The 18,804-nt window shown below is 33.2% G+C and overlaps 2 protein-coding genes across 2 annotated transcripts; both read left to right on the top strand.

The window, feature by feature from the left end:
- Positions 1-1,855: 1,855 nt before the first annotated feature.
- On the top strand, positions 1,856-5,530 carry LOC112769487 (uncharacterized). The gene is made up of 4 exons (XM_025814000.1): positions 1,856-4,182; positions 4,357-4,566; positions 4,657-4,765; positions 4,856-5,530. The coding sequence occupies exons 1-4, from the start codon at positions 1,856-1,858 to the stop codon at positions 5,528-5,530; spliced, it is 3,321 nt and encodes a 1,106-aa protein (XP_025669785.1).
- A 289-nt stretch (positions 5,531-5,819) lies between these two features.
- Positions 5,820-7,589, top strand: LOC112769486 (uric acid degradation bifunctional protein TTL-like). The gene is made up of 4 exons (XM_025813999.1): positions 5,820-5,978; positions 6,077-6,178; positions 7,288-7,381; positions 7,480-7,589. The coding sequence occupies exons 1-4, from the start codon at positions 5,820-5,822 to the stop codon at positions 7,587-7,589; spliced, it is 465 nt and encodes a 154-aa protein (XP_025669784.1).
- The last annotated feature ends 11,215 nt before the right edge of the window (positions 7,590-18,804 follow it).

The raw sequence follows: 18,804 nt of genomic DNA, 5'->3' as shown, positions 1-18,804 counted from the left end.
TATATAATATGACTAGTGGAGCTGTTTTGGGGTATACTAATCAAATTGTGTTCACTTTTATGACCAACTGTTGTCGTTTTTCTAATGGTAATAAATGAGGATAGTGCAGCGATATGCTACTTTCAATGAAATATTTAACATCAACTTTGGTTGATATTAATATATGCACCATGATATAATAAAGCTGCCGATTAGGCTTCTTACCATATTTTTCTTCACTTGATATGTTTCTTTATATTGTGATAGGACCTGAATTAATTCTTGTTGAACTGCATCTGAATTGTGTATTTACATCTTAGTTCTTAGCCAGTGATCATGGTCATTGATTTTCTTTATCCAGCTGATAAATGACAAATTTAAGGTGGAGTATTAGTTATACTCTTTTGGTAATAATATCAATAGTTAAGTGCTGAAAAGGCCATCTTCATTTTAGTGGACAATGTACTTCCTCCTACAGGAGCAATTATTTAAACCATATATGAATAGAAGGATGAAGATGGCTTTCTTTATGTAACATACAGTGGCTACAATTTCTTTTCGGATCTCACTTCCCACATGTATTAGCCATTTCCTTATATTGTTTACTATGATTAACGATTTGTATGATGAATTCGTTACATTTCTCAAATCAGGAACCTTGATTTATCTTACTGACATGTACCGTTAATGTATATATAAAAATGATCATAAATGAAAGATAAATAATGATGTATCACTGAAAATCTAATAAATAAGGATCAGGCAAAATGAAAAGGCAACTTGGAAGATGGGAAACAAGTGCTGGAAGTGTGGGAAGAGATGCTCACCAAAACATTTTTCAATTTATTTCACTCTCGACATGAACAGATTCAAAGACTTTCTTATTTTTTTGTGCACTGTGATCTGTTATTTATACTTTTGTGTTTTATATCGTTACACTCTAACTTTTTTTACTGCCCCCTTTTTTTTAGGTGATAAGGAAGCTCGTCTTTTCCATTTCATTTTTTGGCTTCGGAACCAGAAATTCTTTCTTTCAGTAATTTCTTAAAAGTGCAGAATTAGACCATGAGTAAGCAACTTTCCTAATACCATTTATATTCTATCTATTATCCCGGATACAAGTACCTTTATCTATGTTTCATTTTCGGGTTATTCTCCCGTTCTCTCTTTTGTATTACTTACTGAATTAATATCGAATATTACTCTCCCGTTATGAAGATTTAATTATTAAAAAGAATCTTTAATACTAAAATTATTAAAAAATACCAAATCTTTTTATAATATTTAAGAAGAATATTCAAATCTTATTATAAGGAAATAAATATATTCTTAACTATACTTTTATTTAATTTTTAAAATCTTTAATATATGTTGTTTGATTCTTAACGTTATACAGATATGCATGAAAATTCACTTGAGATTAATAAGTTAATTACTTTTAAAAAATTTAGTCTAAAAGATTGTCAGGGAGATTTGATTATTAAAATATTAATTTTAACTGTTTATTTATTTATTTTTATTATTTTTAAATTAATTATTTTTATATTTTTAAAATTTTTAGTAATTTTATTATTTACTTATTTATTTATTTATTTATTACTTTTATGATCTTTTGTCTTTTTTTTCGTTGGGTAAAGATCACAAAAATAAAAAATATTATAAAAGATTTGATTCTACATCTTAAACATTATAAAAAGATTTAGTCCTTCTTAATAATTTTGGTATTAAACGTCCTTTTTAATAATTAAATCTTCCTAATGGTTCTTAAGAAAAATTTTCCCTTTAATATATCCCGTTGGACAGTACGTCCGAATTTTTTTTTTTTTAATTATTTTCTATTTGTATTTCCTTATTAAAGTTTTATTCATTCGTTTATATGAACATCATAAAAATAGATATAGATAAGAGTTGGATCTCAAGGCCACGAGGTAGTATCGAATACAAAGCCGGGTTGAACAAATTTTTGGATTTCGCATTTGCAAATGCATCATCCGATGGGATGATACATTGTCCATGTCCTTCGTGTGGGTTCCGGCTATTCCAAACTAGAGAGGATGCTTACGATCACTTGCTGTTAAAACCGTTTCCTGCTAAGTATACTTTTTGGTTACATCATGGGGAGAGACGCGTAGGAGAGAGTTCTACTGAGACACAGGAAACTGACCCTGGTAGCGTCTATCGAGATCCAATGCGCGACATGGTTCGTGAGGCATTCAACTTTTCAGATTCTGTTGTCGATGAAGATGACTCGAGCAACAAAGATTTTGAGGGGGATGCCGAAGAGTTGCCTTATTTGTATAGCGAACCTAGTTCAGCGGCCCATCATTTTGATGAGCTGCTTGAGGATGGAGAGCAGGAATTGTATTCGGGTTGTGCGAAATTCTCGAAGTTGTCTTTCTTGGTCAGGCTATACCATATAAAGTGCATGTGCGGCGTGAGCGACAAGGCATTCGGAATGATACTAGAGTTACTGTGTGAGGCCTTTGAGCATGCAAAGATTCCGGCTTCACTGCACGATGCCAAGAGGATCATACGAAAGCTCGGTATTGCGTACAAGAAGATAGATGCATGTCCGAATGACTGCATGCTATATCAGGGCAGCGATCAAATACTGTCTAGGTGCAAGATATGTGGGACCTCGAGATGGAAGCAAAAGACTAGGAGGAATTCCATTATCCGGATCAATGTGGTTGTTAAGAAGAAAGGGAAGCCGCAGGCGGCGAAGGTTCTTCGGTACTTTCCCCTTGTTCCACGACTGCAGCGGATGTTCATGTCCAGTAAGACATCTGTTGACATGTTGTGGCACAAGAAAGGTCCTAACTCGGATGGTTTTTTGAGGCATCCACGAGACGGAGAGGCATGGAAGGCATTTGATAGAAGATATACTCACTTCAGTGGCGATCCACGCAGCGTTCGCTTAGCCTTAGCTAGCGATGGCTTTAATCCCTTCGGAAATCTCAGCTCAAGGTACTCGATCTGGCCCGTGATTCTCATCCCCTACAACCTGCCCCCATGGAGTTGTATGAGACCCAGCTCTTTCTTGTTGTCTATGATTATTCCTGGTCCCAAGATGCCTGGTAATGACATAGATGTCTACTTACAGCCGTTGATAGATGAGTTGAAGCAGCTGTGGCGTGGTGTTGATACGTACGACACTAGTGAGAAAAAAACATTCAAGCTGCATGCTGCGTTGATGTGGACAATCAGCGATTTTCCAGGGTTGGGCAACTTATCTGGGTGGAATACGTACGGTGGAAGAGCATGTCCTACGTGCAACCTGGATGCCGAGTCTAAGCGACTCACGTTTAGTCAGAAATGGTGTTTCATGGGTCATCGGCGCTTTCTGAAACAAAGCCACAGATTTCGGCAGGACCGGGTCAGATTTGATGGGAAGGTAGAGGTCAGAGGACCGCCTGTAACATTATCGGGTGGAGATATTTTGAGACAGTTGGATAATGTGCATGTCAAGCTTGGCAAGGTGCAAACGGAAGCCGGTAAAAGAGCGCGCGGACAACAGGCTGCATTACAAGACGAGCCTCCTTGGAAAAAAAGGAGTATATTCTTTGAACTCCCATATTGGGAGTATAATTTGTTGCGTCACAATCTGGACGTGATGCACATAGAGAAAAATGTGTGCGACAACATTATCTATACGATACTGAACGATAGTGGTAAATCCAAGGACAACCTCAAAGCTCGAAAAGACCTCCAGCTGATGGGAATTAGGCATGAACTCTGGCCACGAGAAGATGGAAAGTATCCCACTGCAATATTCTCCATGTCGAATTCACAGAAGGACGTTTTTCTTAGGAACTTAAAGAATGTCATCTTTCCAGATGGTCATTCAAGCAACATATCTCGCTGTATTGACCTACAACAGCGAAAAATATCCGGCTTGAAAAGTCACGACTCCCACATTCTCATGGAACATCTTCTCCCAATAGCTATCAGGAATGTATTGGAAGCCCCAGTGGCAGTCGTCCTGGCTGATTTGTCAACTTTCTTTAGACGACTATGCAGTAAATCTATAGACCCTGAACAACTTCCTCTCCTACAAGAACATGTGATCCTCACTCTTTGTCAAATGGAAATAATTTTTCCACCATCTTTCTTCACAGCCATGGTACACCTAACCGCGCATCTGGTCGAAGAGGTACGCCTAGGGGGCCCGGTCCATTATAGGTGGATGTATCCAATTGAAAGGTAACTATACGACTAATTTTACATTTGAGTTATTTCATAAGCTAACAACCTAACACATATCTCGCTCGTAAAGGTACCTAGGTCGTCTTAAGCAGTACGTGCGTAATAGGGCAGCACCGGAAGGATCAATTGCAGAGGGCTACTTTTCCGATGAGATTCTCACTTTTGTTCCAGATATCTAGATAACGTTGAAAGCAGGATCAATCAACCATTGCGTGTTGATGATCGACCGAGCGAAGGTGCGACTAATAACGCGACAAGCATGTTCCCACTGATTGGCAAAGTGGTAGGGGCTTCCGAGAGTTTGAATCTGTCACCAACCGAGAGACTTCAAGCACATCGTCACGTATTGGTCAATTGCGCAACTGTGGAGAATTTCTTAGAGTAAGTGCAGTTATTACACTTAGAATCGTATTGTACCCGACGGCAATATTTGTTTATACCTTTAACAGTAGATCCACATGGTATGCTCAGGGATTTTAGGGCTAGTACAAAAAGACAGCTACGAAGTATTGGCAAAAGAAACGAAGCCTACATTGACAGGGTTGTCCATAGAGAATTCGCCGAGTGGTTCAAGAATGAGGTGAATCTTCTGTATGGCTCTTCCATTTATATTTTCGTTAATATCTTGCCTTCTCCCACTCAACTCTGATAATCTTTAATTCATTGGTAGATACCACTGGGAAGTTCGATGCACCCGAGAGAACTACAGTGGCTCGCATGTGGCCCTAATATTCAGGCAAAGCACTTTAAGTCGTACAATGTCAACGGATTCAGGTTTAGAACCCTATCAAGAGAGGATGGAATGAGAACCCAGAATAGCGGGGTTTGTGTCACTTCTGACACTAGAAGTTATGCAAGCGCTCATGATAGTAACATGGCTGTTGGTGGCGTCTCCTATTATGGAAGATTAGTAGATATCATCGAGCTGAATTACAGTGGACAATTTTCTGTGGCCCTGTTTAGATGCATTTGGGCAGACACCACGTCCGGTAGAGGCATAAAGCAAGACATTTTGGGACACACCTGTGTTAACTTTAGCAATCCGATTCACACTGGTGATCGTGAAGATGACGAGCCGTACATTCTTGCTTCCGAGGCTCGCCTTGTATACTATGTGGACGATGAAGTCGATAAGGAATGGAGCGTAGTGGTCCATGTGAAGCTGAGAGATTTGTTTGACATGGGTGAATACAATGAACACTGTGAGGTCGAACTTTCCCTCCAACAAAATCTGACTGATTTGTCTAAGCGTGATGTTGAAGGTATATCGTTGACAAGGGATGGCAACTTAGAAGAACCCACGCCTGACGCAATCGAAACCGGTGAAGACGCTGCTGATTCCTAGATATATTTGGATAGCAATATATGACATGCACACTTGTACTTTTCCCCTTATTATACTCTTGAAATTTCATTTATAAGCAAATAGGATAATAATAAAAATCAGTCGTCTGGATCGACTTTGATCTTATTTAAACTTGCCTTTTTTAAGTGTATGTATCTTGAGATTTAATATGCAAGACCTGGATACTTAGAGTTCTCTTGCTCACCCTTTTATGTGTTGGGACTAAGCAGGGAAATTGGAAGAGAATGATCTCTTTATGTGTGCCACCAGCTTTTTTTTCGTCCGCTCGATGCAAGAGGCATCTCCGTTCTCTTCACTTGAGCACGCAATTTCATTCGCTCGAGATTTATGGTTCAACAATTCGCCTATTAGATCATGGTTGGATGCATTCTCCGCACACAGGCACATAGGTACAGCTATTAGTAGGGCGCCTACTGAACTAATTTTGGTACGTATCCAAACTGGCTGACCAATCAAGGGTTCTATAACCATACTCATAAGACAAAGCCAACTATCGGATGATTTATACAACTCTGCATGTTGTAGGATTTGAGTCAATTTGGAGCGAAGTATCGGAAGAAATTTGGCTTCGATTTCTTTACGACTACAGATCTTAAACATTCCCATAAAATATTGGAGGAGGTTAAGGTATAAAATCAACTAATTAAATGTTATTTTTATTATTGTTACTTATAATATTTTGGACATCACTTTAATAGTTTGCAAGATATTAAGGCTCAATGAATGTTAACATATATATTAAGGATTTTAAAAAAAGTAAAATCAAACTATATATATATAGAGTACAGTTGCATGCTTGGGAATTGATAACTGAAACAATAATTGGTTTGAATATATACATAAATAATTTCTTTTCATTCTATGTTAAATATACACACTCCCATAAGTTCCTATTTAGGTCTCAGTAAGTTATTAAAACTTTTTTTGATAAAATACTTATTTTTCTTGTGTTTAATAAATTTCAATAGTAAAAATAAAAATACTATTAAAAAATAAGAAAATATTTTTTTTAAAAGTTATAATTTATTATTTTAATTTTGTTACATAAAAATGTTTTTAACATAACATATGAACAAACAAATATTTTTATATTATTCTATCCAACATAATTGTTAAATAAAAAAGTATTTTTATACGAGATATTTAAATATGATTTTTTTCATTTAAAAATCACTTAAAATAATTATTATTTGGTAGAAGTTCACCCAATTAGATCCTAAGCAGCACTCAAAATCATATTACAAATAGAAAGTTGTCTTATATAACGTTTTTTTGGGTCATTGATTAATGCTAATAAACGTATCAACCTTTTTCTTTGAAAGATATTAATCGCTATATATAATGTTAAAATCACAAGAGACCACGAATAATAACACATGTACTTTATTAGTTTAATTACCGGTTTAATTTTTGTGATTCTTATATGGTTTTTCATCATTATGACAGATGCGGATCATCATTTTAGGCTATGTGCTGTGATTGCTATGAATGATCTTCTTTATAAAGCATCTATATTTCAAGCAAAATCTTTTTTTCTTGTCTCGTTCTTTATTGTATTCTTGAGAAAGCATTCCGTAATAAATATTATCAGGTTAAAAGATAAAACTTTGGGATGAATCTTGCTGAATTGAGTCAACAAATCCCCTCCCCATGGAGACTTTCAGATTACCCTATGTAATGTCTTCCTAGTTGTTGGAATGCCCAATTGTTCTGATGATATTTTTTATCTGATTTAGGCTCGATGCGAGAACAATATCTTGGTTGAACTGGATTTGGCGTCCCGAGAGCAATTCTACATCATAGAAGGAAGACTCACGAAACTCTGGGAACGTAAGTCTATCAAACCTTGTAGAATATGGCAGCCAGACCATGTCCCTTAATAATTTAGTAATGTTATTCAAATCGTTTTGATGCGATGTAACTTGCAGGATTATCCCAAGAGGAGCTTCAAGAGGAAACAGAAGATTTAGGGGAGGTAGTTCCAGACTCACTGGAAGAAGAACTCGTGCCCAGCAACAGTTCCGACGAGGTTGTTTAGACCGGTAACAAGGCTACCATGAGAAATTATGACCTCAATAAAACACCGGACGAGAACCAGATAGAATGATCCATCTCTACCCTGATTTCTTCTGCTGGTGTTTTTGTCGAGTAATGTGACTCATTATTTGCTTAGTTGAATCCTAGTTATGTTTTCGTTGTTATGTCTAGTTGTTTTCCTCACTTTTTGCACAGAATTCAATTTGGATTTATTTCAAACACAAAGATATTTAGCTAAGTTATTCAATAGTTTTTTGGTACTTTTTTATTACTTTTACTATGGTTAATTTTTTATTTCCTACTTGGTGCCAGCTACTCGAAGAATTTGTGCTGAAAATTGTCTTTCCAACAAATACAAAGTGTAGAATTACCATTATTGAATTCACTGCCAATATTCAATTAAATAAAGGTGAGGTGAATTTTATGGTGTAGAAATATATATTTTTCTACACATGAAACTAACGTGGTATAGGTTTAGGAGTGAGACCTATCTCTTACTATTAATACTTTGTTCATATGTGATAAGACAAATACATCAAACTTCAGATTTTGACTTTTTTAATTCAATATTAATACTAATGAAACTTTAATTATAAATATATTTTTGTTGTATTGGGCAAAAAAATAGGGCCAAAGAAAAACAATAATTTTTGAACTGTAATGGATTACTATTAGAGAAATATATTTTATTGTGTTTACTTTATCATTAAAATTAATTAGTTTTTATTAAATATTTAAGTATGCATAAATAATATTAAATACTATAAACAATAAATAGTAAAAAAATAAATATTTAAATTCAAATTTTAGTCTCTAAATTATTGTGTATAATACTAAATTTTTCTTACATTTTGTATAAGAAATTAACAAGTGTTATTTTTATTTTGTGAAAGTATCTTTAAAAAAATTGTCAATAATACTAAATTTTTTTTACATTTTGTATAAGAAATTAACAAGTGTTATTTTTTATTTTGTGAAAGTATCTTTAAAAAAATTGTCAATAATACTAAATTTTTCTTACATTTTGTATAAGAAATTAACAAGTGTTATTTTTTATTTTGTGAGAATACATTTTAAAAAAATTTGTCATTCAATTTATGAAATAGTTAATAAAAATTCTTTAGTCTGTGCCGTTTTGTTCTGACTACAATGTACTCTGTAGCTTTGCTCTAAATATTAGTATACTAATTTTCTAAATAATTAATTATTTAGAGAACTAGATTTGATAGTTAATTATGTAAAGTATTGTATTTGTCATATAGAGAATAATAGCAAGAGAGAATAGTGTTTGATATAGTAAGGGATAATAAAAATATAAATTAATAATTTTAAAAAATAATAAAATTGGAGATAATTTATAAAATTAATTATAGAGTTTAAAAAATAGAATATTCTTCAACAATTGAAATTATGTATGAAGATAGAGAGTGCTTTGAGTATAAATTTTTATTTCGACTTCAAATTAAATACTAATTAAAAATAAATAACTATACTTAATAACGTTTAAAATTAGTTAATTTGTAAATAATATTTTTAAATTTTATTTTGATTTTGTTACACATAATTTTTAATTGAATAAACTTCAAGGGTTTATATATTTATTTTGAATTTGGATCTGCGAAATTATAAATTTGTACTTTAGAGAGTATAGTGTGATCTTCTACCCTCGAATGATTTCTCTCTCATATTTATTCATGGTCCCACCTATAAAATAAATGGTGAGAGATCACACTTTACTCTCTAAAGTGAAATTCAAACTTTAGAGAATCCAAATCCATTTATTTTTATGGTAAGTAAATTTGGCCCTATTTTAAGACCAAAGAAATTATTGATAAGAAGATATATGATAAATTACGAAAGATTTTTTTTCGATACACAATTTTTATACTCTCCTATTTTGCTTATTAATTATTTTTATATTTTGATATTTAAAAACGAAAAATTTAGTATTCTACACCATAATTTAGAGACTAAATTTTGAATATAAATGTTTATTTTTTAATATTTATTGTTTGTAGTATTTAATATAATTTATGCATACTTAAATATTTGATAAAAACTAATTAATTTTATTGATAAATTTAACACAATAAAATATATTTCTTTGATAGTAATATATTACAGTCCAAAAATTATTATTTTTTGTTTCAATTTTTTTTGGTCCAATATAATAAAATTATATTTGTAAATAAAGTTTCATTAATATTAATATTTAATTATAAAAGACAAAATCTGAATTTTAATATATTTGTCTTGTCACATCTAAACAAAGCAATAATAGTAAAAAATAGGAGTGACTCCTAAACATAAGCCACATTAGTTTCCTCATGTATAAAAAAAAATTATTTCTACACCATAGAATTCACCTTAAATAAAACTAATACACAAGTTAAGTTAATATTTTGGTCTTTAATTTGAAATGTTTTGGTAGAATATATAGCATTGTAGTCTTATTGTTTTATGTATTGGGATTAGTGAACAAAATTAAACATTGATATATTATCTTTTTACAGTTATGAAAACGGTGAATTCGTGGTGTTTTTTTTTTTTTTTTTGGTCAAGTGGATTGGACAGCCCCCAATCCTAGGCATTACACCCATGTTTCACACACACACACACAACACACTCACACACACTACCATGGGTATTATGGGTTCTTAAACCAACAACTAGCCTCAGCTAGGATTTAAACCCGGGTGCAGCCTTGTATGAGGCGGACAGGTATGCCAATTGTGCTGGGCCTCAGCTGCTCGTGGTGTTTAATTTGAGGTTCCATTAGTCAGTTTATATAATTAGGAAAACAGGCTACATTAGTAATGGCCTAGTGGGTTTATAATATATCAAGGCCCACACCACTACCATCAAGCCTCGAAGCGGTTAAGGTAATAAAGTAAATTCCCAAATATTTCTCACATGAGCCCCAGTTGCGCGCACAATCCTCCCATAGTTGATCCCTTGTTTTCACTCTCCCCATGGTTGGTTTTGAGAAGCGTAGTCATCGTTGGTGCGCCCTTGCCTCTCTCGCGGTCATCAGTCACATCTTCTTCCACCCGGTCGTCGTGCTCGTTGAGGTAACAAGTTCTAGCTCTGTCATGCTCATAGTTATGTTGCTCATATTGGGTCAGTTATCTATGTTGTGAGCTGAGCATTTTTAGTTGAGTTCGTGCACTATGTATCAATGCAATTAGGAAGAAACCACATTGCCTGACATCCATTGGCCACAAGTACAAATTAAATGAGATGATGACCGATTCTAATTGCATGCAATCAATCTGTTTTTTTTCCATTAACTTAACTTTAACTTGAATTCTATGTGGGTATGAACATTCACAGATGAAATATAAGTCGTTCGGGGGGTTGTATGTTCTATTCTTCAATGTAACTGTAAAAAAGGGTGCAAGAATATGGCCACTGATAGTTCCTTCTAATTTCTAAGTTAATTATATTAAGTAAAAAAATATTTTCTTGATTAAAAAAAAAATTGCGAATGGCACAACTGCTATGAATACGCACATTGATAACGGGAATGGTGAATCTAATGGAGTAGATATTGTTCATGCAAATTTGGGAATATTAACTTTATTCATATTTTCTTAATTAATTCTGTTAGGATTATTAATGATGGATGCTAATTTTAACTATGATTTCTTAATTTATTCTGGTAATGATTATTAATGATGGATGTTAATTTTAATCATCGTACGTTAATTAAAAATAACTGGACTTTAATACACCTGTGATAAATAAGAATATTAAAAATGGTAATTTTAATCATAGTACCTTAATTAATAATTCTGTATATAAGGTATCATTTCTGTACAGAAAATTCTATGGCTTTATTAGTGTCCTCGTCCATTAACAGCTTTTCCCACGAAATTTCATTAGATTCTTTTAATTTACATGTAGTTGGATCATTTGGAAAAAATAGATTCTATTTATATACTCACTATATGTACATATATAGATTGGTTTTTGATATGATGTTACATAGTTAAAGTGTGAGTAATGATATTTGTTGGTTAATTATACTATTCTTCCATGAGGAATTAATTTTTTTTTTTTGCATGATACATGTGTTTTTACTAGGACTGTAAGATGCCCAGGAAAGCTCGCTTCAAGAAAGGCACAAGAGTGGAGCCACCGTGTCAGCAGCCTCCAGCTGCACCTCCTGTGTCTTCACCATCCGATGACGATGACTGGCTCATCCCTCCGCCCCCCAGTAATGGTGGTGTCTCCGCAACGGCTATTCTACAATCCTTTCGTCCGCCCAGGAGCGAAACAAGACCTGAGCCACAGGCCGCTAACGGTTTACGAGTGACGGAACCGTGCAATGAAGCCATTGACCCTGAGGCGAACGAGGCAGATTCGTTTGAGGAACACACTGACAGGATGTTTGCTGCTTCTGATGCTACAAAGCGCAAACGACGAAAGACTACTGAGTTTTGGGATGTTGATCTCATTGGTAACAAGTGTTGAACTTAAAATTTTTTTAATTGATCAGCTTATGATTTTGTTATGCTCCTTACATGTGGGGCACATTGAGCACATAAATTACATTTTTTCTTCTTTATTGTTAGATTCTGAAGGAATAATCAAGCAAGCTAAAATGAGTGTGAGAGAGGCTATGGAGCGATCTCTTAATGGTAGCAAGATCATCCTGAGGTTCAATGAGGAACTGCAGGCAGTGGGAGATGGAGCTGGCCTGTTGAGTGGCATTCTAGGAGCGCTGGGTTCGGATTACAGTAAATTTCCTATATGTGAAAAGAGTTGGGCAAAGGTGCGGGGCAAAGACAGGGTTTATGACGATTGTATAAAGGTAATTCATTTTCTTATTGTTTAATCATATCAAACAAATAACTTGCAATTACTTACAGCTAGACATTGTCGTCGCAGGAGATGTTCCACTTCCAGGATAGCAGTGGTTTAATCAAGAAATCATTTTTGAAACAAATGGGGAAGTCTTGGAAGGACACAAGGGGGAGGCTGTTTGACTCGCATTACAAACCAACAAGGACACTTGAGCAGAATCTTGAGCAGTGCCCGGAGGGAATTTCTAGAGAGCATTGGAAGTGGTTCATTGAGTATCGTAATGATCCTGCAACAAAGGTACCCCATTCATTTAATACATATAATTTTTAAAAAAATGAATTTCCTTGAAATCAAAAAATGTAATCCGTTTGTTTTGTTGATATGATTTGGTATAAATAAATAGATTTTATTCCGATTGAGCTGAATTTGAACCATGTTGATTAGTATACATGATTAATTCACTTTAATATATCAATTCCCAGCACAGGCTATTTGACTAAGATCTTAATATATACATGCATGATGCTGAGATTGGTTAACACCATTCTTACTTATTAGAACCTTATTTGTTGTAGGTTACCATATAAGACAATTAATTTAATTTGAGTACCCCTATTATTATAATTTATGCTATATGATTGTTATTGGACTATCTCACATGGGCTACTAAATGTTTTTTCCGTTAGTTGTGGTATGAGTTATGGGTGGCATTTGCATATTAGAAATAAAATAATATTGTTAACTTCTTATATGTAAATAGGGACTGCATCCGTGTAATTATTCTTTTTGTTAAAGCAACACTTAAATTTAGAATACGCACAGTTTACTCAAATTCCACACTAGTATACTTAATCCCCCAATATTTTGAGTCTCTTGCAACGTAGGATATATGTATACTATACTAAGTTTTAGTACTTCATTGAATTCAAGCTTATTGTTGATTTTTAATAGGCGAAGTGCAAGCAGAACGCGCTGAATCGAAAGAAGCAACTTTACACGCACACTGGCGGATCTAAAAGCTTGGCAAGGGCTAGAGAAGAAGAGGTAATATAAACTTGTAATAGAGAATAAGTGGCTTTTAGTGTTGATTTATTCATACAGTAAACAATGTTAGAAGTATTGAAAAAATTTATAGAAGTAAAATTCATGGGATAAATTTAATTCTCACAGTCACAACTACAAGGAAGGACTGTTGGTAGGGGAGAACTATGGATCCTAAAGCACAAAAGATCTGATGGCAGCTATATACATGAAGAAGCTCGGAGGATTGGTGTAAGTACACTTAGTCATATATGTTGTAACATGTTGGGTTTAGCAATTGAAATGTCTTGAGTATACTATTAGCCTGGTGTGATTGTGTAATTATGTTTATGCCTGCAGGAAAAAATATCTGAGCTTGAGCAACTGGATGAATCTACAAGAATATTGTCAGAGAATGATTCCCTTGCCCAAGCTCTGGGCAAAGAGCACCCGGGTAGAGTGCGTGGGATGGGACACGGGCCGACACGAAGTTAACTCTTCCGTTCGAGTTCGCAGCCGCCAGTGGATAGAGCTCAAGTAGAAGAGACCCAAAGGATGCTGTGTGAACTACAAGCGGAGATGACGACCGAAAAATTGAAGACGAAAGCAATTGAGGATGAATTAGCAGCAGAGAAGACAAAGAGGCAGGAAATAGATAGTGTGCTGAGTTATCTGGTCCAACAGCAATGTGGGGAGCTGCCTCCAGACATTGCTGCACGGATGAATTCTTTGGACAGACATGGAGGAACATAGATATTAGGATTTAGGTGATACTTAGATTTTCAGTACATGTTTTGATTCTTTTAAATATGGGGCATTTAGTATTAGCCAAGTACTTTACCTTTTTGGATGACTATTGAAATACGTTATTGACATTATTAAAATAGACATGTTAGATTGCTTTGCAGTTAAATATAATTAGAGTTTTTTTTTCCATAGTGCAGACTTTTATAAAAAAAAAGTTTAATATTCTTTAATTAAGAAAGATGGGAAAAAATATATAAAATATAAAAAATAACAAAAATTAAGTAACGTTAAGAATCTTTAAATTAAAATTAGTTTAGAAAAAAAGGGCCAGGTTTGTAAAATTACGAAAAAAAAAAGTCGGAATTGCGGCGGTTTCAACCCGCCGGGAATAAAATATTAAAAAAACGAAGCCTCAAATAGCGTCGGTTCTAAAACCGCCGCAAATCAATTTCATTAAATACTCGACTCCCACAGGAGCGAAGGAGGATTTGTCAAGGCCATCCTTTGCTAGTTCATTCATTCCCTGCTGTCTCTTAAATATATATAAGATGTAAACTCTTCTTTCAACTCGGAGTAAAGCCCTTCTCTTTCTTTAGGAGCATAAGAAGATGAATCCGAAAAGAAGAAGCTATTTCGGAATAAGATCTTAGCCAACCGTTGACCGGCTTACGAAAAGCACTTTAGAGACACTGATCCCAGGGAAGACATAGGGCCCTCCTCGGTAAGGCAGCGAGTGGATTCGGCGAACGCTGCCGGAGCAGGGGAGCTGCGGCGGTTATAAACCGCTACTAAGGTGTTTGACGCGAAACCGCTGATTTGCGGCGGTTGCTAGTAACCGCCGCAAAATGTAACTCCCGCGCCCTTATGCACTGCGGATGATGCTCCGCTGGCAATCTGTTTAGCGGCGGTTCAAAACCGCCACAATTCGGCAGATAAACCGCCGCCATTCACCGCTTGTCCTGTAGTGATAATTATAATAAAAATTGATTGATTTTAATATATTGTAGCATATATAAATGGTTCTATTTAGATCATAGTTACCATATTATATATGACCCTGACTATATATATAATAGGTTTAATTGGGCAATTCTATGGTCTTTTGGACAGAGGAATAATGCAATTGTTCTTGGTTGGTTTTTCAGATTTACTATATCTATCTCAATGATGATGATGATATAGCATATAGCAAATTTGAGTTGGGAGTGAGATCCACAAAGGAAAAAAAATGTTGTAACTTTGCTTCTTAATGGTAATTGACCTAAGTTGTGATTGGTATCAGTCTCTTTGTGGATATATAAAACGTGTTTATGACATGATAAATGATTGCCCTGTTGATAAAGTTATAGCTTTGGAAATTCGATAGACATGAATATTTTAATCAAGCATGTGTTATTATACATTTATACCTCGAGAATTTGTTATATATTATTTCCAAGATTCAAGACTCTGTTAATTAAGCATTTAGCACATATATACCTTTAATGTCTCAACACTCAAGGGGCAATATTGGTTTTGTCAGAAAATTTTATTTCCTTAGTTTATTTTATGGGATATACAAGTATAATTATATTAACTATTTTGTATTTTAATTTATATAAGTTTAAAGTAATCTCATTATTGGTATAAATAATAAAAAAAAGTTAAAATTACTTATCCGTTTAAATTTTAATGAGAATAATACAAATATTATTCTATTTTATTTGACTTTCAGAGTTTAACAAAAACTAATAGACAAGTATAAATAAAATTTTATATTTTGGTCATCAATATACCAAAAATCACTTTATAATTCTTTTCTTGTCAAAAAATTATTATTGAGTCTAACATAAAAATTAATAAATTTTAATTGAGAAAAATTTAAAAATTATATATTAAAATTAGAAATAATAAATTAAGATAACGATAAAAAACTGAGTCTAAATAAAAAATAAAAAATATATATTTTAATGATTTAATATGAATATTTTAGAATTAAAGAATCCGAAAATTTCACTAAATTTTGCCTATCAAAGTATACAATATGTATAGTATCTCAGTGTACACTATTTTAAAGAGCAATGATCGCCTTTTTTGGTAAAGATTGTTTTTATTTCTTCTTAATTAAAATACCATATCATTTGTTCATTACCACTATATTATAAAAAATGAAATATAATAAAGAAAAAGGGGGAAGGCAAAGCACGAAAATGAAAGTATCTGTGACTTTAATAATAAAGAGTGATGCTAATGAAGAATGATTATGGAGCAGAACATAGTCCAACAAAAGCGGATCTTGATATATGGGATAAGGATATACACAAAATAATTTAGCTTCAAGAGAGATATGCTGTTGCAACACCCACTACACAATCATTGCATCATTTGCTAATTCTTTATTATACATACTACTCTCATCTCTCGCCGACACTGCTATTGCCACAAACTTCCCCCATGCATGTTCCATTTACCCTAATTAAAATAACCTACATTTTCTACTACTATTTTACCCTTGGCCATTTCACAAAGATTAGGGATGACCTGGTCATGCCCTAGCTAGGTAAAAAGCAAACACATGCATCCGGTTTAAAATTGAGTTTGGTATTTTTTTTTAAAAAAAAAATATTAATTGACTCATTATTTATATGATTTTGTCCAATTAGTATGTTGGCTTTAATATAAGAATAAAAGAATATAGAGAATTAATTTTTAGTTAGTTAATATTAGCTAATTTTTTTTAAGATTTATAATTTAAGATATAGAGTGACATTTATAATTTAAGATTTAGAATTTAAAATAATTTTAAAAATATTAGTTGATGCTGACTAAAAATGTTAGTTCCAAGGGGTGAAGCTCGAACCCCCTTTTGAGAGGGGGCTAACATGCAAAATACAATTAAATAGAGAACAAAAAATAAAATTAGAAAGGAGCCAAATTATAAATTTAGAAGACTTTATAAATAAAATTTATTTATTTGGGAGGGGCCATTGCCCCCTTCATATATACTAAGCTTCACCCCTGGTTAGTTCTCTAAAATTGTTCATATATAAATGCCACATTGTTAGTATTTATGTTTTAATTAATTAATATTAGTTAATTTTTAATCATAAAATTATTTTATTAACTTTTATTTAAAAAATTTAGGATTTAAGACTTATAATTTAAATTTTAACATGTAGTGTTAAAATAGTGATATTAGCCAAAAGAAAAAAAAAAGCATTTCGACTCTAAATATTGATGTACATCAATTACTGTTCTAGATTGATGTTTCTGAGTTGCTTTCATCTTGAGTCAAATATATAATACTCGCATGCATATGTAGAAGGAAGATAGGTGCACACACATGACACATGCATAGTTAGATAAGATTTTGATGATTATTACTATTGTCCACTAACAATAATTAAGAATGATCTAATACAATCCGTGACTAATAATGAGAAACTTACCAAATCCATGATTTAGCTATGAATTAAGCATCACAATGAAGAAGCGTTGTGTTGTACGTGTTGATGAATTTCATGGGACCCGCACGAAGGGCACTAATTAATATTCTATGGACGGAGCTTTGTTTTTAGTCGTGCGTCTTGTTATTATTCTCTCTCTCTCTCTCTTTTTTTTTTCCTTTTGGTCCCAGCATAATTAAGCAGATAGGGATGCCCACACAGCTCATTTTATATTTCATGTTCCGATAAGTTAGATGCCATCTTCTCACGCCACACACACATATATGTATATGTAGTAGTTTGTAACGTGACCTAGAAGCCTTTTAATTTAGAGAGAGAACTACAACAAATAACGGATCTTCTAACTCTACGTAGGTGCTGTGTGTGGACCTTGACACTCAGAATTCATTTGGGAGAATCATATTTTTTAGCATTCAATTCTTAGGTTTTATTCTTCTTATTGTCTCTGCTTATCTATATATTCATTTTCTAGGTTTTGAGACTAGTTTGAGTTACTTTAGATTTAGAAGAAGATTCATCTAAGTCTAGATTTATAATTATACTTCAATTATTCGTATAAAATATATATTAAAAAATGAATTAAATTATGTATATATTTATATATAAATACATGCATGATAACTGATTTTAGTAATTAATTGTAGTGTGCAAATAATATTTTTACTAAATTTATAGCCAATTTCTTAGGGTCATTACGAATTATGGTTAGGATATTGTTTACTAATATAAAATTTAGATATTTTTTTTTTATCAAAGATAGAAAACTCGAATTCATAACTTTTAATTGAGTATGGGGAGATTATGTCATTTGAATTATTACTCGTCGACTAAAATTTAGATATTATTGAACCTAATTTCATCACGACAATATATAATATACATGAACCAATCCCAATGTCTTAATTATATAGATATTTATTAGTTCGTATTAGTCATTAAAATTTAGTGAATGAGGAAATTTATTAAGCTAATTAGGGAGAAATGTTGCGTCACAACTAACTATGATGTAGGTTTGTTAGTTGTTCCCATTTTGATTTGGTAATTATGCATGGGATTCTGTAGTCATTCAAAAACAGAAATTGATCGGAATGTTTACCGCTTCAATATTAATATAAATAGTCATCATCCGGTATTATTTTCTTTCTCCTTTTTATATTAAGAATAAATTAAGCTGAATCAGCTATATATATAGAA

The sequence above is a fragment of the Arachis hypogaea genome, chromosome 18 (assembly GCF_003086295.3).
Source record: "Arachis hypogaea cultivar Tifrunner chromosome 18, arahy.Tifrunner.gnm2.J5K5, whole genome shotgun sequence".
NCBI classification, from domain to species: Eukaryota; Viridiplantae; Streptophyta; class Magnoliopsida; order Fabales; family Fabaceae; genus Arachis; species Arachis hypogaea.
This window is presented reverse-complemented; position numbering and strand designations above follow the sequence as displayed.